Genomic DNA, 21,069 nt, shown 5'->3' on the forward strand with positions numbered 1-21,069 from the left:
GTTTTCAGGATGTCTCAACCTACCAGACATGGTTTTGATGATGGGTTTAGTCACGATGCTGACATGCTCCTTCACTGTGGTTCTGATTGTTTTTTTAGAATGAATTGTGGTTAATTAGCAAACTGTTTGCAGCTCATGGAGTTTGTAGCAATATCAGCAGTTGTGGTGTAAGGTGCAAACAGCTGGGGCTTTGCTGAGCTGCAATAACCATTTGAACCATCAGAAAAGTTATTTGTCATAGCCAAATCTTTACATGTTCAACTGAAATTAGATAGAAAATCTTTAGTTTGACCAACCGTTTGACTTGTCGTTAGACTTCCATGTAAAATCCGTGTCAGGAAAAGGGGATTGGAGATGCACAGAGGCTGTGGTTGGGTGACTCCTCTTTTGTTTGCTGGTCTGTGTGGTATAGCACTCACCCTGAGTGCAAGAAACCAAGTTTAAACCCCTCTGCTGCCTTAAAAGAGTTGAATAGCTAATACCCAGCACAAAGGTTAATTGCTAATTGCTGCTTATTTGCTATATTTAGTATCCTTCATACTCTTTTTTCTTGTTGAGCTATGTAGCAGAGTACAAGTTAATTACCACAGGTTTTTTTCATGCTTTCGAACACCATCTTTGCTCCATTCTCTGAGATGACAAAACCACATTTTGTGAGATGCTACTTTTATCATGTTGTTTGCAAAAGTACAGCAGTATTAAGCAGGTTTTCTCATGCCATATGTCAGTGTGGATCCCTTGCTGCTGGTGAAAAACAGACTGAGTAGCAGAAGTTGGGTATTCTGTCTTGGTATTTGTATGGAAGTGAAAGAAGAAGGTGCTTCACACTCATGTGAGCACAAGAGCCTTCTTTTAGATTTCCCTTTTGAATTCCAAGCTTCTGCATTGCTTAGAAAAGATGTTTTTCAGAGGACTTGGTGATAAGAGGGAGTACTGGAGTGGATCAGTTTTATGTGGTTTATGAAAGCTGAAGTTCACTTGTCTCTTATCCTTATGGGTGCCTTCCAGCTCAGGAAATTCTGTGATTCTGTGATTACCATTGCTTGTGCACTCCAGCTCCTGGAGTTTTCTCCAGCTCCTGGATAATAAGTTATTTTTTAGTGAATAATGAAAAGTGTCACGAGGAATTCCGCTGCCAGCTTGGTGTGGTTTCAAACTGCTCCTGGCTTCCAGTGGTGCTGCTGCTTTAAGGTCCAGATTTACATATTTTGTGTTTGAAAGATTTACAGAATATCTCACCTGCCTGTATAGGAAGATGGAGCTCCGCTACCAGCTTGGTGTGGTTTCAGACTGCTCCTGGCTTCCAGTGGTGCTGCTGCTTTAAGGTCCAGATTTACATATTTTGTGTTTGAAAGATTTACAGGATATCTCACCTGCCTGTATAGGAAGATGGAGCATCCATGACAGGTTTAATGTCACTGGGCTACAAGGATTAATTGTCTCTCCTCCGCCCCAGCCTGCTCGTGAGGGGCTGGCAAGGTTCTGCTGGCTGAGCTGGAGGGGGTATATTTTGTGTTTATTTGAAAGATTTGAAAGATTTACTGCCTGTATAGGAAGATGGAGCATCCATGACAGGTTTAATGTCACTGGGCTACAAGGATTAATTGTCTCTCCTCCGCCCCAGCCTGCTCGTGAGGGGCTGGCAAGGTTCTGCTGGCTGAGCTGGAGGGGGTGTCACATCCAACACCTGCCTTTTGGGAGGATTAAACCAAGCTTTTGCAGCACCTTGTGGAGGAATCCTCACCTGGAGAAAGACCAGGAGCTGGAGCATCTCTCCAGGCTTCTGGTGCTGGAGGGTGGTGGGCAAAAAGGCGGCTGTCAGAGCACAAAGTGATGAAGTGCTGGCCAAAACTGGGCCCTCTGAAAGCATTCTGCTGTCACTTAATGAGTGTTCTCAAAGTCTCTGGAGTTCTTTGAGTAAACGGACACAGCTTTTCTCACACTTTCCTCACCTGGGGCTGGGGGAACCTCCAGGAAGGTGCAGGGCTGTATCTGTTCCTGATTGTGCTCAGTGACATTATGTTACTTTGGCTTTGCCTTTTCCCACTCTTTTATTTTCTCTTTTCTTCAGCTCTGTGATGAGATGAGGGAGGGAAAAGCATTCTAGGCTGTTTGTGGGCTTTTTAAGTGACATGGAATTGCTGGCTTGTAACCTGTATGAAGCTTCTCAGTCATCTTAGACTTGATTTTCACAGCCTGCTGTTGTTCATGTCTGCAGAAATGAAGTCTCCAACACTACAATAAATGTTACCTGAAATTTAGCCTTCTGAAGTGATAATATGTGCTAAGTGTGTGGATGGGTACAGATATGCACAGATGTGAGGGCAGTATATCCCCACATATATTTACATGCAAACTGTAGATCTAAATAAAATGTGAATTGACATATAATTTTAAAAATTGCTAGAGAAAGAAAATAATTATCCTAATTATGTTTACATTGATATTATAGTTTCTCTAGTTTCTCTAGAGAAATTTGTGGTTTTTACTTGGTTTTAGAGCTTTTGTCATCCAAAACTCAATCATTCTTTTTTCCCCTGAGGATGTTAAATCCCTTCTTTCACCAAGCCAGGGAAAGGTTCCATTTATATAAGCAGGATCAGAGCTCACTGGGTATGCTTACTGCTGAATTAATAAATATTTAGGAAAATAAATAGGTGTGTCACAAGTGGTAAAATTGCTTTATGCACCAGAAGATGAGATTTAGCACAAATGGAGTGTTTGTTTGCCCCACATCCCAGCAGCATTCAGACTCACTGTTTTGACTGCCTGATTTCAGATCTGTGCTCACAGCAAGATGGAAAGGGTTTTCATTTCAATGCTGAAGTCAATAATTATGGAGGTTATCATTTTCATGCTCAGAAATTCATGTCATTTTCATAAATCATTCATCTCATTTCATAAATCATGCTTTACAGCTGGAGAATGGAAACTTATTGCTGGACATTGATGAAAATCTTGTTTCAGTCACTCAGGTAAGGTTGTGACACTAAAAAATATTTTAAGGAAATATAGCTGAAATCATCTATAGGAATAGTGCAATTGGAAAATGTTCAGCTTGGGATTAACTTCACTGGAACGTGGCTAATATCAGATGTGAATAATCTTAATGAAGCATAAGGGGTGAAATCAGTTCTGCAGTGACAGTGAAATCACAGAAATAAAAGATAAGTGCTTGGTGTCCAGGATTTCATGTGCTGCAAGTAGATAAAGGCAGCTCTGTGTCAGAGAAGGTGCATTCATTTATTCAGGCTGAGAACTGGGTTGTAGAAAAAAGACTCCTGAACCATTTGGGACTTCAAAATGCACCTCTAAGGGTTGCTGGTTAAAGCTCCAGTCAGTAAATGAAGGTGTTGTGTTCCCACTAAATTTGTGTTTACATTCTCTGATGTGGTTCTGTAGCTCCTGTTGTATATGAGGTTGATATTCTGTAAAAAAATAATTCCCCTGTAAATGTATTTCTTTTTCCTGGGGAATATTGGGAGTGAGGGTTTATTATAACAAAGTGCTGTTGACTTTCCTATCACTCTCTCCAGCTGCCTGTTTAGAAATGTGTCTGCAGTGCTTTAACAGAATTATATCTGTGAAGAATATCCAAAGATCCATCACCTTGAAGCAGTCTGAAAAGTATTACTATTCCCATTATCCAGGAGTATGGAGGCACTGAGCTACCACCTTTCAGATGCATGTCATATAATCCAGAGTTCAAAAGTATACTGACTATCAATTTCCAGTATTCCTGGGAAACCTATACATTTTTTCCACAAAAAAAAAAAAAAAAAATATATATATATATATATAGCTTTGCACACAGCTGTGTGTACCCTGCCCTTTCCCATCCTCCCTGGCTTGCTCATCTCCTCCCTTTTGCTCATGGAAAGGACACAAATTTTCCTTAGGAGCAAACAGTGAATAGTTCCCGAGGGGGACAGGGGAAGGGCAGATTTGGGGTGCTGCTAAACAAGCAGTTTGGAGAGGTGAGAAGAAAGTGGCTCTTGGAGTATTTCAGTGTCACCTGACACCTCTTGAGGCAGCAGTGCCTACAGGAGGCTTGAAGTGATTTCCAAATGAGTGCTGCTGTTGTCATTATTCCCACTTCCCTGGGCATTTTAACAACCCTTGCCTAATGTATTTGTGCACACTGCAGAAGGGACTTAGGCTGGGTTTGTTGCTTGTTTGGGATTTTTTTGCAAAAGCTACTTAGAACTGGTGTACCCTGAAGAAAATGGGGCTTTCCCTCTTTTTCCCTTCTGCATTTCCATGTAGATACTTAAAGGGATTTATAAAAGCATAAGAAGAAAATGCTTTGTCATAGCACTAAAGCAATGTGATCTTTTTAATATGAAATATGATGTGAGAAAATGTGAGATAAGTCATCCCTGGGTACGTTGTGATGTGAAGCTGAGAATCAACAGAGCTGCTCAGACAAATTCCAGTTCTAACTGATTGTGGTGTTGCTTTTGTGTGTGAGAATAGATGCTGGATTGAAAAAAAAAAAAAGTGTATAAACTTTTGATATGTGTAATCTTGCTCCTTAAGGGATAATTTTTAATTGAAGGTTAAAGGCAGGAAAATATCTTGGGGTGATCTTGATCTCTTGGAAGGCTGTAAAGCCTGACCTGCCAGTCTGGTTGCTGTCCAAAGCATTCAGGGGCTCCTTATGCAGGACAAAACTCAACTGATTTCAAACCTGTCTGTGTGACAGGAGGATCCAAGGTTTATGTGCCTAAGATGGGGAAGAGATTCAATGAGCTAAACTAAGATTTGCGTTAAATCTTGTTCATAATGAGAATTGTGCCTTCCCACATTTTGTGGGTGTGATAGTGGGAAAGCCAGTAAGAAAGGTAGTGAGAAGAGAAAGTTCTGGGTTCTCACCAAAGCTTTCCAGTATAACCACCCTGATAAGGGTGGTAGATGGAGTTTAGGTTTCCTGCAGAGGAATCTTAGGGATCTGTGCTTTAACATCCCTGAACTCCAGCTGAACTCATTTGCAGGTGGGTGGAAGGGAGTAAAAGTTGCTCTAGAACATGTGAAGGAGCTTTGATTATGCAGCCACTCAAGCTGCTTCTTATAATAAAATGTGTTTTCTTTTCTGGTCCAGTTAGCCAGGCCTGCATGGGTGACCTGTTTTGAGTTCCCAGTGAAGGGCATCCCAAGGAAATATTTCTAACAAGAATTAAATGTACAGCCACAAACTCGCAATAACCCATTTGTGCATCCTCCTTCAAGTCCACTTATCCAGGTCACACCTGTCCCATGGGCAAGGGGAAATCAGGCAGCACTTTAAAAGCCCTTCCCTTCTGTATCTTGCTGCTGCCATGCTGTAAGACCTTGGAGTGAGGGTTTAGAAGAGAAGCCAGGGAAAAGGACTGGCCATAAATCATGCTTGGAGCTCACTGATGTTAAAGGCAGAGCAGTAATGCATCCAGTCCTGCTCTGGATAGTTGTTTTATGTTTTATTCTTTTTTTTTCTCTTTGGAGCATTCCCTACAGAATTGTTTTATAGCGAGTTGTTGGCTATTTGGGTGCATTAGCAATATTAAAATCCCACAGCTTGAGCCTGTGTGCTTCCTCCATGTGGGACTTCACGGTTGAAGCCTGCAGGACTTTGGGGAGGTTTATCTTGTTTGCTGTTACCAGAGAACTTTACAAGTTGTAACTACTTGACTCATAGTTTCTTCTCCTCAAAAGATAAATGGATTTTTTTTTTTCTCTTTACAGGCTGTTACCCAACTAGAGCTTTTTGGGGACATGTCCACTCCTCCTGATGTAACCTCTCCCCCAGTGAGTACCCAGGGAAGCTGCACTGTGTTTTTCCTGCGTGCTATTTTCAGCACATTTATTGAGCACATTTACAATTTGTGTCCTCAGCCGTTCCAGTGGGGAAGACTTCAAAGTAGTTTTTAGGTTGCAGGAAAATAAAAGTGAAGTAAATTGAACGTGCAGTCCCTGCTCCACAGTGATGTGCAAAAATACCTTTGATTTTTATTTTTCTGCTGTGGTGTTAAGTGTCACAGAGGGATGCAACCTGAGCTGCAGATCTGCTTCCCTGGTGTTTGTCAGAGGGAAATGCTTCACTGCACTCTCACTGCACTGCTGAAGATCCACTTACAGCTTCATATTTTATGTCTCTGGATCCACCAAGCAGAGATCCCAGAACTGCTGTTAAAGGAGGGAAGTAAAGACAGAGAGAAAGGGCTGGATGTCTTTTAAGGGCAAAAAATAATGTCTCAACATGTTTTGCAGCATTATGAGATGACAAAAAATTCTCATATAAAGCTTTAGAGCCTTGCATTAAGCTGTAGGGAAGTGTGAATATACTGAGAAAATTCAGGTGCTGCTGTGAGGTCAGGAGCCTGAGATCTCCAATATATTCTGGATCATGTCTGGGACTAGATGTTCAAAGCCCTTTCTGTTCATCCTCAGCTTACTCAATTGGATTTGGCTTCTTCTTTAATGTAGACCTATGATTCTGGTCCTGATGGTTAATTAGAAGCAATATTTACTCAGTTTTCCTTTAATCCTGTAGGTATTTCATTTGCCTTAACTGTTAATAATAACTTAAAAGTTAATGCCTTGGTCACTGCCTTTCCCTTTTGTCACCTAATAGCTAAAACCACAAGTCTGTATGTTCTGGAGAAAGAAATTATGTCAGTATTTTGGTTGTGATGTATTCCAGGCAAATTTCACCTTGATGTTTTTTCCTCTGATAGAAAGCTTCTCAATGTCTTTCTTTTTCTCCCATCTCCAGCAAATTCCAATACTTTTATTTCTATTGCTTCTTTCCTTCTACATCTTCCAATTCTTTCTTCTTTCTCATTCTTCACTCCAAGCCTGGATTTTTAGAGCTCCAGGTGATGTGACAGCAGTGTGCAGCAGAAGCTGCAGCTGAAACCTCACCCTTGTGTTTTCTGCCTGTCTCCCTGCAGACTCCTGCTACTCCAGGTGATGCCTTTATCCCATCTTCATCCCAGTCACTCCCTGCTAGTACAGACATGTTTGGCTCTGTACCTTTCAGCACTGCTGCCGTACCCTCAGGTAAGGAATGCACTGGAATTAAAGTCTGGAATCAGATCTGGGGATCAGTGCCCAGCTCTGGTTTGAATTTCAGTACTCAGGGCATTGATTTTAGCAGGGTGGAAGTGGGGAAGGCTTTTGAGATCAGTGCTTCAGGGCAAGGCAAAGCAAGCAGGGAATACATTCGTTTGAATTTGCCTACATTTTTTAAAGTAGAAGCCAAAAAAGTCACTGGTAGTTCAAGCATAGTTCAGCCACCTGGACAACAGAACTTCTAGGTGTAGGAGAAAGAGAGGAAACAACATTTAGTTTAAATTTTGGGGGTTCTGTGGTAGCAGTGAATATCCTCTGCTGTCTCCAGTAAACAGAGGCTGAGAATTTGATTGTCTGGATAACAGAACTTCTAGGTACAGGAGAAAGAGAGGAAACAGCATTTAGTTTAAATTTTGGGGGTTCTGTGGTAGCAGTGAATATCCTCTGCTGTCTCCAGTAAACAGAAGCTGAGAATTTGATTGCACTTCAAATGTATTCCACTTTGTCAAATCCTGGAATGTTCTCTAGACTTCCCTGGGTTCCTCAGAGTGCTCAGAATTCAAAAGCTGGGTGCATTCTGCACAGACACTCTGGTTTGATGGCTGATCTCTCCCAGTGCTCTCAGCCCCACTTAGGAAAGGGAAGGAGGATAAGGAGGAGGAGGAGTGCCTTGAATCATTCAGCAGTGACTTTCTAATTGGTTGCCTCCTCTGATGGCACCAGATTAGCCACTGCACCTCAGGCAGGTTACAGGGGCAGTGAAGTGTTTGGGGCTAATGTCAGATGGAAACCTTCTCTGCTGGGCTGGGGTCACCATGGGAGTAAGATCATCTGGAGAATCCATCCCGGACATCTGTTGGAACAGAAATGTATCTGAGCCACTGCTCCTTCCATCACTCAGGAGCTGAGTCTCTCAAAGTTCGGTTCCTTATTTTTGCATTTTATTGAGTTTTGGGCTTTTCCTTATACAATATAGCAGGCACCCTTATGTTTGTAATTACAAAACAGCCTAGAGAAAAAGGTACAGGAGGATTGGGGAAACACTCAGGTTGGAAACAAGAGTTTTAAAGTTTGCTATGACAGTATTAATAGAGAGAGAAGTTACATTATGCAAAGTATTAGTGGTAGGGAAACACTCGGGTTGGAAACAAGAGTTTTAAAACTATGACAGTATTAAAATAGAGAGAGAAGTTACATTATGCAAAGTATTAGTGGTAAGTATTGAATTTAAATGTGAAACAGCATATCTGTAAAGCACAGTACTTGTATCAGTGGAACATAATTATGTTAGGTAGTTTAATTTGTAAAATATTTTACAGGAGTTTTAGTTTCAGAGCACTTTGTTGTTGTTGTAAATAAAAAAGCATCTGATCCTATAATTCCTACACAGTCAAACTCTTGGTAGCTTTAAAGGAGGCTTCAGGTCTGACAGGAAGCAATTATAATTTTGGATTTAACCATTAATTTCCTCCTCAGCTGGAGGGGGTTATGTTAGCCTAATACCTGAAGCAGTTTGTTGTTAATAGGTATTTAGTGCAGCAGAAGCTCAAGATCTTTTTGATGTTCTCAAGTAATTGGGTAATAACCAAGTGTGAGGATTTTAATCTGAAATCATGTGGGTTGGATTTCTTTATTATTAATAGTAGTAGCAGCATGAGATGATTGCTTTGCAGAGTCCACCAGCCTGTGGTTCTGTCTGTGAGTACTTGTGCAGTGATGCAAATTCAGTGTTCTCAGTTTTCTTTCCAAGTGTGCTGCAGCCAGGTTCACTGGTGCAGCTCTGCACGTTTCTGATTTACTGCGTCGCTTTTCCCGCGTGCAATTCAAACCTTCCATCCCGTTTGTTTCCCCCCTCCTGCTCTCTTTGTTCCCCAAAGGTTATGTTGCCATGGGAGCTGTCCTGCCCTCCTTCTGGGGACAGCAACCACTTGTTCAACAGCAGTTGGCCATGGGTGCCCAGCCTCCAGTCGCTCAGGTGATGCAGGGAGGACAGCCCATCGCGTGGGGCCAGCCCGGCATCTTTCCTCCCACCCAGCAGCCGTGGCCATCCGTGGCTGGCCAGTTCCAGCCCACTGCCTTCATGCCAACACAAACTGTTTTGCCTTTACAAGCAGCCATGTTTCAAGGTACCATTGCTCCTATAGCCACCGTCCCACCCACGAGCGATTCCAACAGATCGAGTCCGCAGACAGACAGGCCCAGACAGAAAATGGGAAAAGAAATGTTTAAAGATTTCCAGATGGCTCAGCCTCCACCAGTGCCATCAAGAAAACCAGATCAGCCTTCCCTCAGTTGTACCTCAGAGGCCTTCTCAAGTTACTTTAACAAAGTTGGGATGGCACAGGAAGCAGATGATTGTGATGACTTTGACATCTCTCAGTTAAATTTGACTCCTGTGACTTCCACAACACCATCTACAAATTCACGTGAGTATTTATGTGCTTTCAGCCATCCCTTTCCTCAGACATGACTGCTCCTCAAAGCACTTCTGTCTCTTTTTAAATTCCAACCCAGATACTGAGAACCTTCATGCATGCTCTGGCTTAAGAAATATGTTCCAGCCGTAAAGGAAAATACCATAGAGGAATTTCAGAGGTCATAGAAATGAACAGCACAGACAGCTACAGTCTGAAATTTCATTTCTAAAATTAAATGTTACAATATTTGTTTTGTGATGGGAACATGCAAGCTGGTTGGCAGAAGCCCATGGCATTCAACCTTACAACTGGTTTCACTTATGTCCCATCCATACTTCTCAGAAATTAGGGGATGGGTATTTATTTTAGTAGCTTGACATATTGGACACATGGGGAAATTGATTGGAGAGCTGTAAAATCAGCTTATGGTGTTCATAGCATGGCAGTGGGGGATTTTCTTTTTTCAGCAGATTGCTGAAAAGTGAAATTCATGAGATTCACCAGAGGTCAGTCAGAGACCTGCTTCACTTACCTGTCACAGGGCAGGTGACTCACACATTCCTATTGTAATGTAGTGGTGTCTCCCACCTTCATAAAGACATAGGCCAGATGCAGCCAAACTTAATTTGGAAGTTGCCAAGTGAAGTCAAACACAGGGGATTGATAATGACAACTGTGCCCAAATTTAACTCCTGCAGCTCCTTGTTAGAGAATGATTCTCAGGGGTGGTGAAAGTTGAGGGATGTAAAAGTGTAAGCAAATTTTGTGCTGAAGTGTCTTTTTGAAGAAATCAGCAGAATAATTGTTGCTGTTGCCTTAATCCTTGTTTAGCTCCAACCCCTGCACCCAGACAGAGTTCTCCATCAAAATCATCAGCATCTCATACGAGTGACCCTGCTGCAGACGACCTCTTTGAAGAGGGGTTTGAAAGCCCAAGCAAAAGTGAGGAGCCAGAGGCTGTGAGTAGCAAGGTTTCTAAATCTTCATTGTCTCCTTTTTACTAGAAAAGAGAAAAGCTGATAAAGTGTTGTTCTGTAGTGTCAGAAACAACTTTTCCAGTAGGGCTGGGTGGTAGAGCTTGTGGGGAGCTGCAGCCAGAATTCCTGTCCTGCTTTGGGTTTGACAGCTGATAGCACAGCATTTCTGCTGATGTGCACTAACAGTACATACAAGGAACCAAACTCACAGTTCATATGTAAAGCTGTACATGTTAGATGTATCCAATGCCCTCTTTAGCACACCAGCAGTCACTTTACTCATGGTAAGGAAGTTTGGGGTAAAACAACAAACATGCTGAGGCAGCAAAGATGTGAGGGTTTGTGTGTTAAAGATGATGGTTGGTGTTGTCTTGCACATTCTTGCATCCCAGTTGCTTGCCTAGCTACGTTCCTCAATGTTCTGGCCCTCAGTTTGTGATTTCTTTACCTTTATGGACCAAAGCAAGAAATGTTATCCAAGCAATGACTGTCAGTCACCAGGTGTCTTAGGGAGGGAGGAGCCCGAGTGAGCCAAAGGCAAGAGGGTGTTGGTGCAACAAAAAGTGCAAAATAACCCAAGCTTGGACTCTTTCTGTTTCACATGGCTTTCAGGGCCTTTTGCAGTTCTGGTTGGCCTGATCCAGTACCTTCTGAAGTCTGTGGCAGCTCCTGCCTGGGCTCCAGCAGGAACTGGTGAGGTCCTTTGGTGCCTGCAGCAGCTGTAGGAAACCGCTACGGCTTTGGAGAGCGGCGAGGCCTCACTCTCTGGTTTTCATGAGATAGGATGTACTTGTTATGCCCACAGCATGAAAATAACCTCGTGTTGACTTTTCACTTTCTATTGTTGAGAAAAAAAGGTGTTATGTTCTTGTATTCTAGCCTGATGGGTCTCAGGCCTCCTCCAACAGTGATCCCTTTGGTGAGCCAACTGGTGATACTATAAGTCCACAGGTCGGTAGCTAGATAGCACAGGTTGGGGTAGGTATCTGTCCTTTTTTTCTCTACACCTTGAGGTGTTCACTTACTCTTCCACCAGTGCCTGCCATTGCTTTCATGGATGCATGGTTTATTTTTTCTTTTTTCCTTTTCATCTCTTCTGTTTTACCTCTCCATCCTCCGCAGTGTATTCCTCGTGCTTGGTGGTTTGCATGGCTTTTGCCATTCACTGAGTGTTGCAGCTTATGCAAATATGTGTGTTTCAGCTGCCTGCATGCTTTAAAGAAATGTAGACTTATTTTACTTTGTGTTCCAATTCTGAGGGCAAGTAGGGAAACTGAGCCATTATTAACGACATAATAGGCAGAGCATTTTTTTTTATCAAAGCCACCCTGGTCTTCAGTCAGATGTAACATATTAAATGGAATAAGACATCTTACCCATAGACATAACAATCATTAAATAAAATTATGTAATGATACATGAATGTCTCTACCCTAAATCAATGGGATAATCAGTAGAAGAAGCACATTTATTATCTGCATGTAAAAAATATTGAAATGGGTTTGTGTATTTTTTATCTCCAACTGCAAATTAAAAACATCTGAAAATTATCATCATTCATATTACCATTGGCATACTGATGTTTTAAAAATTATTCATCAATGTAAGTGATTTAAACCCAGACAGACGGGAAAGATGATCTGTTCATCTTTTGTGTTACAGAACACGTAGAAAATGTGGCTGCCTGTGAATGTTCTGTGATTTGTTTCAATACAGTAAATATATTTTGCCAAAAAAACAGTGAGGCTACAAAGTTTATGAGTGCTGAGTGTTGTTATTCCATCCAAATACTCTCTAGTGTTGCTGTTTGAAGAATATGTTTCATTATCTTCTCCCCGTCTGCCACTCCTGTTTGGTATTGCCCAAATACATGATCTGATACGGCTTCTGTGCTCCAGCACAGAGCTCCTGGAGCAAATCCAGAGCAGTGGGAGAACCCTTCCCATTTCTGTACAGAAATTCCTCTGGGTTTGCCAGTGACTTACCCATCCTCAGTTTAGTTTCAGCTCAAAATTAATAGTTTCATTAGGAGTCAGTTTACTTTGTGCATTAAATATGATTTTACAAAACCTTACAGTAACTTAGCTTTGATCCACTTGGGAATAATGAAGTTCTCTCTTAATAACATGTGGTGCTGTGAGAGGGCATCTCCCCCTTCTGTAGCTTCACCCATGCTCAGCTCCTGGGCTGCAGCAAGAGCAGCATTAAGCTTTGTGTCTCCTTGAGTCCAGGAGTGACAGTGTGAGGAGAAAGTCAAGCTGGGATGAGCTACTCCAGCAAGAACATTCATTATTTACTCCAGTGAGAGCTGCTGCTGCAGATGGATGGTGCCACTTGATAATTTGGCTGTGCTTTTGCCTGACCTTGGCCAGCACTGACATCCCCAGCTATCCCAGCTTCAGACCACTCCAAGAGTTCTTCCCTACATCATGAAAGAGAATTTGCCCTTTATCTGAGTCCCACACTCTGGAAACCCACATACATGTGTTTATTATGGTTTATCACAGGGTGGTTCTGCAATTCAGAGCTACCAGGACAGTATATTACCAGTGCTTACATATGGTTTTGCTGCATTTTTAGTTAATCCCTGTACAGCCTCGCATCAAATATGTATAATTCCCAGAAATATATGCTGGGAAATGTTAACTAATGTTCCTGATTATCGTATTACAGTAATTCCTGAGAGCTGTAGGCAGGAACAGGAAGCTGAACAAAAAAGCAAGCCTCTCTCCAGTGAAGTTCCACTAATATCATTGTGCCTGTGTGCAGAGCCATTCAGCAGCAGTCTGTAGGAAATCCACTTCCCAAGGCCAGCCCAGCTAATTCTGAAGCCTGGTGTCGTCAGAGCAACGGGAAGTCTAATCTCCATGGAAAATTATCAATTCAGGACTTACTGTGGAGTTGTGTATTGAGCTCTGCATTTGGAGAGAAACTTAATGGGGAGAAACATGTCGTGCAAAAGAATCACAGTCTGCATAAAAGCCACTTTTGTAGCTTAGATGGGAGATTACTTCGCTCTTTAGAACGTGGTTCTTACCCCAAGAACTGCACAGTAACAACTCAGCTGAATGGACCTCTCAGGAGAGCATTGTGTGCAGAAATGTCAAATCTGTCTGTTCCCAGATCTCTGAAATCAGCTCTGCCCATACCATATCTTTATTTATCTTGATGTATTCAGAATACCCACCTGCCTGGTTTTTTGTACTCAGATCTTTCAAGGTACCACATCAGTTTGGTATCTTGATTCCTTCTGATAGTCTAAATTATCATCTAGTTACTATCTTCTTTTCTGCTATTTTTCCTCTTTTCCTTTTGCAATCTTCCACTTCAGCTCTCAAAATCCTCATCCTTCCAGAAGCAGCTGTTTCTAGAAGTCACCCTTCCAGAAAAAGCTGTGAACTCTTAGTAGGTAAATGTGACATTTTATGGATATATTACATTTTTGTCCCTTTATGGTTAAAGATAAGAAGCAGAAAGGCCCAACTTCCACAGGTGAAATAAGATTAACTCTTTGCAGAGCTGTTTGTTGTATGTGGTTGTTTCCCCTTTGTTCATGCATGCTGTTGAGGACAGATAGTGATTTTGCAGAAGAGGTGAAGAGAATACAGAATGACTGCCACCTTCAGATTATTTATGTTTAATCCCCACTGCTGTCTTCAGATTATGTGGGGAGTAATTGTGGTGAAATGAGAGAGGGGGAAAGAACTGTTTCTTAGCTGTGAGCCTACGAAGTGTCTTAAACATTTCTTTTTGTTGGCATTTTACATTAAAGCAGGGAGTTTGAACAGAGGAACAAACACAGCTCTGTTGAGCTGCTGCCTAGCTCAAAACTTGCACTGGCAATCATTCATGAGAGATTCTCAAGAAACCTTCAAAACATTTGTGGCTAGAGCATATCTCCCTGAAAAAAAATTCTTCAGTTGTTCTGAGAAATGTGTGCAGACAATGAAGAGCCCTCAAAACGTGTCACACCCTTCACAATGCCATCAGCACTGTCAGGAGAGCAACAGTTCATTAGAATATTTGTCTATCAGCTTTTGGTGGTGCTTTGGTGGCCCACTGCCATCATCCATCTTGGAGCAAGTGCTGTGCTCGGTGATAAATGTTCCTAAAAATCTGAGTCAGCTCCGGGATGGGCTGCTGTAACTCTTTTATTTGGGCTGGTTTTAGGAAGTGGAGAGAAAAAGCAATTTATGGAGAAAGCCTTGTGTTACCTGGGAGCTTAGTGAGCCTCAGGAGGTAACATCAAGCTGATTGTGCATCCTCGTCTTACTTCTGCCCCTTTTCTGTTGCACCAGGACTCCAAATAGGTTCAAAATACTAAAGGCTGTATTTGCAGGACTCTTCCAGTCTTTCACCTGTCTCAGTCAGAACTGGATAAAGTCCAAAGAGAAATTCCTAATTACAGGTGACCTGTTCTTGCTGTAGGCTCTAAAGCCGTAATTTTCTAACTGAAGACTGAGCAGGGCTGGGAACCTGAGAGAAGTAGTGTTGTGTCTTTGGAAGGGGATCACAGGTTGGGACATCCTGCTTCACTCCAGAGAAATCTTAAAATTAACATTTCAGGTCTCCTGCCCAGTTGGTTGTTTCTATTTCCCAGAAATATGGAGGGTCATGAGCAGAGAAATTCAGGCTGCTCTGTGAGCAGGGGCATCCTGTTTGTCCTCATCTCTGCTGCTGCAGTCTCCTTCAAGCTGTCCATTTTCATGTGCCAGCTCATACAAGGGCCTCTCACCTCTTCAGTGTCACCAGCCCACCTGAAGTCACCTTGTACATTTCTTCTTTCTCTAAACAAGAGACAGTGTTCTTTGTAGCTTGTCTAGAACTGTGTTCTTGTTGATTTGCAACCCAACATTCAATTTAGGGACAAGCTCTCCTCACTTCCTCTGTGATGAGGTCATGCCTGTCTTCTGCACGACAACTGATTTTAAAAATCTACTTGTGAAAATTTAGCATCTTTGAGACTTCTGAACAATTTGCTTCAAATTGGCCATTAAGTTCGATTGTTATGAAGGAGAATTGACAGATATGTAGATGGGAGGATATGTGGATGACAGATCTGTAGATGGAAATAATTGTGTGGCTACTGTTTTGGGAGAGGGGCCCAGAAATAATCAGTGTTTCTTGGCTGCAGTTCATTTTTATATCAGGACTAAGATATGGAGCAGGTTCATCTTTCTGAGTAGTTGTCACTGCATTTTCATTTCATGGATGTACAGCATCCATCTTGCTACTAAAACAACAGAGATTTTTAGAATGCTAATAATTAAACTGGATATTTAAGACAAGGAGATATTCCTAGGTAGGTTTATGTTAAGAACAGAGGCACTCTCCAGGCATAATCCTGAACTAGAAGGTCGCTGTATTTATGCTGCTAATGGAGGCTGTAAGAAAAACAACCAAATATTAATGAGTAATAATAAGCAATAAATAAAACCTGGCTGTTAATGGAGCAGTAGGAATGAGCTGTCTTATCACCAAAGATATTTAATTTCAACCCTGCTTGCCAACTTTACTCTGTCCTATTTTGCCTACGGGTCAGCATGCAAAAAACCAGAGAAGGCGCTTTGCACTCCCACCCCCTTCACTTGCAACCCCAGCACAAGATGCTCATTTTGTGTGGCTCTCCAGCACACTTATTTCATGAAACTCTTTATCATTTGAGCCTGCCCTTTCTGATCAGTCAGCCAGGATAAAAGTGGCTGTAAAGGGTATGGAAATCTGTGAGGGCCTCACCTCCTCAATTGAGAGCATCTTCCCTGCAGCTCTGCACGGAGCAGGCGCCTTGCAGTGATCAAAGTGCTGCCAGGGTAAAAATAGTTTCTTCCTAACCCACAGTTATGTTTTCTGAGTGAGTTCACCCCTGCAAGCCCGAGTGGGTCCTGAGTCTTTCAGGAGATGCTCTCCAGTGATTAGTTCTGCTGGGGAGCAGGTGTTAATATCTTCAAATGGGATGCAAATTCACTTCTAGCATTTGCATAATGTTATTCTAAAGCGTTAGCACCCTTGTTGCCTCACACAGTAGTGGACTGCATCAGAAATGGTGTTTGCTGCTGTCTTGTCCCTCTTAAAATGGGAAGGATAAAGTGATTTGCAGCATGAAGTATTTCTGGAATATAGCAGCAAAAAAAAAGTGCTTCCAGTTCTTGTCTTGGTTTCTCCCTGTGGGTTGATGAAAGCACCTCAGAAGTGATTCTGGGCCAGTACAGCAAGGAGAACACTGTGAGATTTGAGAGGTTTATATGAATTAGAAGCTTTGTCTATTATTTTGTTTGTTCCTCTCTTTTTGTTCTGACAAAGACCAGTTCTTTTCTTTCCTTCCCTCTGCGTCTGTTCCTAATGCAGTGGTAGAAGGCAGAAAATGCTGGTGAGATGCTGTGAGAAGAGTTAATGCTCACCTGCCTTTTCATAACAAGCCCTGTGACTTTTGTGTGGATTATGTAAAAAAGGGGGCTTATTTCTGCTTTCAAGACCCTCCAAAATAGTGCCTGTCACTGTGAGAGGAGCTGTCCATGCAGTCAACAGCACTCAACTCTCCTTTTGCCTTTTTCCTGTCCCTTTCTGCTGTCTTTTGCCCTCTTGAGTATCAATATTTTACAGACACCATTTGCATTGTTGGGCTAAAAGCATGCTTGAATTGGCTCAAAATAATACTAGAAAACAAATCTCAGGCATTGACCAAAACCCTTTGACTGGGAAGACTGCACACAATTACTGCAATTAATTTCTCATTTAGGCATCTGAAGGGAGAAATCAACAGAAAGGAAGAAGCAAGAGCGCACTTTTCATGCAAAATGCTCTGGTCTGCTGGAAGAGAAATTATTCAAATCAGTGAGAAATGCAGGCCTTTGCCACATCAAGTGTTTGTACAGATAAATGTTGGGTATGAATCAAAGAAGTTTCTCACTGTAATGGCTGTCTCATGCTTGTTGGAAGTGCTGCTGCTGATGAGGAGCTTCTCCTCCTCCTCCTCCTCTTCCAAGGGCGTGAAGTCCAGTGGCACCTTAGGACACCTGTTACTTCAGCACTTCTGCATATCTGAAGGATATTTGAGGACAGCTCTAACAAGCAGACTTGACATTTTGAAAAGCTCTTTTTTCCCCTGGAGGCGTTTGAAAAACTGACGTCTTTTGTTCCAAAGGGATGTTCTCCCTCCCTCTCCTTTTCTTCTCCTCCTTCCTTTTCACTTCCCTTTGCAATGACCTTAGGTTCAGCAACAGCCTGAAGAATGGCCTGGTGTGTGTCAGGTTCACACATTAATTAGTACAGATTTTCTCTGAACTAGCTGTGATAGATCATTCTGCCAGCTTCAAGCCTGCACGTGAAAATTGGCATAGGTAGACTTAACTCACAGTGTGTGAAAAGCAGTTATTTACTCTCAGTCATCTCCTTTGATTACCTTCAGTTTTTCAAGGTCACAAAATATATTTGCTTCTTGCTGGGGATAATTTCAGCAGCATTTATTTAATCATTCCAGAGGGTTTTTCTCACTCACAGTGCTCATAGTGTACTCAGGGCTCCTCGTGGGCAGGGAGTGGGGAAGCAGGGTGTCTGCAAGCTCCAGAAATGCAGCAATTTTGGGGAATAAGAGACAACTTTCCTTGGCATGGAGGAAACAGGTTGTGTTTTGGATTTGTTGTGTGTTCCTTCACCCTAAGGCAGGACAGGGCACAGGGATGGAGCAGAGCTGGAGCACTGGCCAGGCACCCTGAGCACAGAGCACCCTGTGGATCCACACTGGGGCTGTTCTCCTCATCCCCAGCATCACTTTGACAAACAGTAATTAAAATCCTGTGCCATCCCCTGGCACAGGTCTATCTGTGCTGCGCAGTGCCCAGTGATTTGCCAACTTTCTGGGGTTTTTTTTTGCTCAAAATTCACCTCGTACCAATGCTGCTGTAACACAAGTTTATTCTACCTTGGTTAAATTCAACGTTGTGGCGTGGTATTTGAATATTTATCAAGCTGTGGAGAGTTAATGCAGTGTGGCATTAATTAGCCTTTCTGCCTGTCTTGTTCCTTTTTTAGATGTCATTCTTAGTTTAATAAATTAGTTTCTGGAAATGAAGTAGAGTGGATTTCAGGGTCCACAGATGATTTGCTACCCACCTTGGCCAAGATGAACACAGTGTTAAGAAAGCTGAAGGTGTGTCATCTGTGAAGCAACAGCTGAAGAACATGGCAGCTTTTCCCCCCTCCCACATCCAGGAAATTCCCAAGAAAGTATCTGTTAACCAGTTGACATGCTTTCCTCCCAGCTTTAATGATTGTACTAATGGTTCCACAGACTCCTAATCAAACTGCACAGGGCTCCTCGTTCTTCATGGGCCACTCATGTTGTTGCTTTAAATCCCATCACAGCTTCATTAGCTCAGCTTTCCGTGGCAGTTTCTGTTTGCAAGTGGTTTTCTCCTGAGTTGTGCAAAACCCACAGTTATGTTCTGCTGTTGTGCTGCTGGGGGAAAACTCAGCCTTGTACACGGGCTGCAATTCCAGCCTCTGAACTTCCAAACATCCAGCCCTATAAATTATCATGTAATTCCTTCATATGTCCGTGCCCAGCAGTGAGGGCCAGTGCGTGGCCAGTGCTGGAGGAGGAAATGGATAGAAAACACTCATTTTGTGAAATAATTCCCATTTTCTTCACCACTCAGCCGGGGTGCCATGATCGCTCAAGGCAGCACAGAAAGCAAACACTTCCTGTGGGTTTTGACTCACAAGGTATCGCTGCTCTCAAGCAGATGTTGTAAAAATGTTCTGAAAATGCTGTCTGGAGACATCTCTGCTCATTTTATTTTTGTTATCCCCAGGAAGCAGAGCCTCTCTACGCGCAGATTAACAGACCTAAGAAATAGCATTGTTACAGGCTTGTGGTGCTCCAAGACTCAAACGAAACCCAACAACCTGGCGGGCCTTTGGCTTTCATGCTTTTTTCCGATTGATTTTGTCTGACAAAGGAGAGAGTTTGCCCTCCTGGACTGGCTCTACGAGTGTTCCTGATGTGGTTTTTTTGGCAACCAATGGCAGATTCCTATGGCAGCACAAAACAAAAACTCTCCCTGCTTCTCATACCACGAGTGCAGCGCCGTCCCCACAAGTGGTGGGTATCCAGACTAGGAAATCCTACTCCTCGGTCTTCTTTTAAACATTTCTGTGTGCCACCTATAAATAACGAGCATCTGAAATTTATTGGGCGTTAGACATTCCTTTTTTTTGTTCTTTTCAGCAAAAAGCAGAGTCTGTATGTAGCAGTGCATTATCATTCAACAGCCTTTGGGGCACGAGTCGGCACTTTTTATGTCACGGTGACATGTTTTTCATCTTCATTTACATCAGGCTGATCCTGACCCTTTTTTTTTCCGTATGTAGACATATTTAAATAACAACAAAATACTGGTGGTGTCTTTTTTTTTTTTTTTTTTTTTTTTTTTTTTTTAAATGTTTTTTTTACTCTGTAGTTTTGTATGAGTGACAGATCTAACAGCAAAACGCCTCCTGTGGAAATGATTCCCAACTTGAAACCACAGAACAGAACTCGGTTGTTTATCCATCCTTGACTGAAAATGTTGCCAAATGGACCTTTAAGTTCTAGCACATCATGAGGAAGAAATGCTGCTTTCTGTTGGGATACTCATGTTGTGGGTAGAGAAAGGACATTGAGTCCCACTGAGGAAAGACAAGAGTCAGTATTTCCTAGGAAACTCTAAACAAAGTGCAGAAAAGGAATATTTTTATTTCTTCAATATCTTGCTGCTGTAATGCTATGCAGACAAGTGTTTTCTTCTCTGTGTGCCATTCTTGATGAAAAAAAAAATCATTTGCCAAATAATACTGGTATGCTTCTGGTTTAGGAGTTTGGATGAAGCGGACTTGACAAATGGGACAAGGACGGCATGGATTTTGGAATAACAAAACTGACTCTGTGATCAAAATTGTTCATCTTTATCACTTTTTGTACATCAGAAAAAAATCAAATGGGATTTTTATTTTATAACTTGAAAAAAAAATCTTACTGTTAAACTCTTTAAATGTTTAAGGGGAAATGGCTTTAAGGAGTTCGAATGAAAATTGCCATTCTTTTTGTAAATATAAATGTTATGAAAATTCTTTTACTAATGCCATTACACAGTAGGGAAGGTAGCAAGTTGCAGTGCTTGGGAGGTGTGGCAAACCCAGTTTGTGGTTCTCACATCACATATGTTTTTTCACATGCTTAACAATAATGGGCTGAAGCTCAAGTGCATTTGCCAAAAGCAGTCAGCTTGTCAGCAACTAGTGAAATTAATGGGAACACATGATTTTATGGTCCAGCATTATCACACGGACATAATTCCACTTACAACAGATCACTTTCCATTGACATTCCTTTGAACCTCTGCATAGAAGTCATCCAACTGTTTACACGCAGAACAAAAAGAATTTAAAACTTCCTTTTTTTACATTTATGAAGCAAAAAGTGCAGTGTTTGGGTTCATATGTTTAGCACATGATTTTCATAAAGAATCTATATATTTTTGCCCTACAGAGAATTGTTATACAGGTCAAATGTGTTTTCCTGATGTTCCTATGCAGTTACAGTATATTGAATTTAGTGGTTTAACACTAAAAAGAAAAAAAAAAGAAGA

The 21,069-nt window shown here is 42.0% G+C and overlaps 1 protein-coding gene across 4 annotated transcripts in view; it reads left to right on the forward strand.

Annotated features, from left to right (window-relative positions):
* DAB1 (DAB adaptor protein 1) overlaps nucleotides 1–19,299 on the forward strand; it is a 98,489-nt gene extending 79,190 nt beyond the window's left edge. For 2 of the 4 annotated variants that reach the window (XM_041421642.1, XM_041421643.1), the window contains exons 9-13: nucleotides 5,722–5,784; nucleotides 6,930–7,038; nucleotides 8,928–9,476; nucleotides 10,299–10,426; nucleotides 11,324–11,407. In XM_041421642.1, coding sequence (XP_041277576.1) covers nucleotides 5,722–5,784; nucleotides 6,930–7,038; nucleotides 8,928–9,476; nucleotides 10,299–10,426; nucleotides 11,324–11,407 — 933 coding nt within the window. Of the gene's footprint in view, nucleotides 1–2,918; nucleotides 2,976–5,721; nucleotides 5,785–6,929; nucleotides 7,039–8,927; nucleotides 9,477–10,298; nucleotides 10,427–11,323; nucleotides 11,408–19,254 lie in introns of those variants that run through there. The other 2 variants (XM_041421641.1, XM_041421644.1) reach the window with 2 other exon arrangements.
* Nucleotides 19,300–21,069: the final 1,770 nt, after the last annotated feature.

Source organism: Onychostruthus taczanowskii, unplaced genomic scaffold, assembly GCF_017590055.1.
Source record: "Onychostruthus taczanowskii isolate IOZ18803 unplaced genomic scaffold, ASM1759005v1 scaffold7, whole genome shotgun sequence".
NCBI lineage: Eukaryota > Metazoa > Chordata > Aves > Passeriformes > Passeridae > Onychostruthus > Onychostruthus taczanowskii.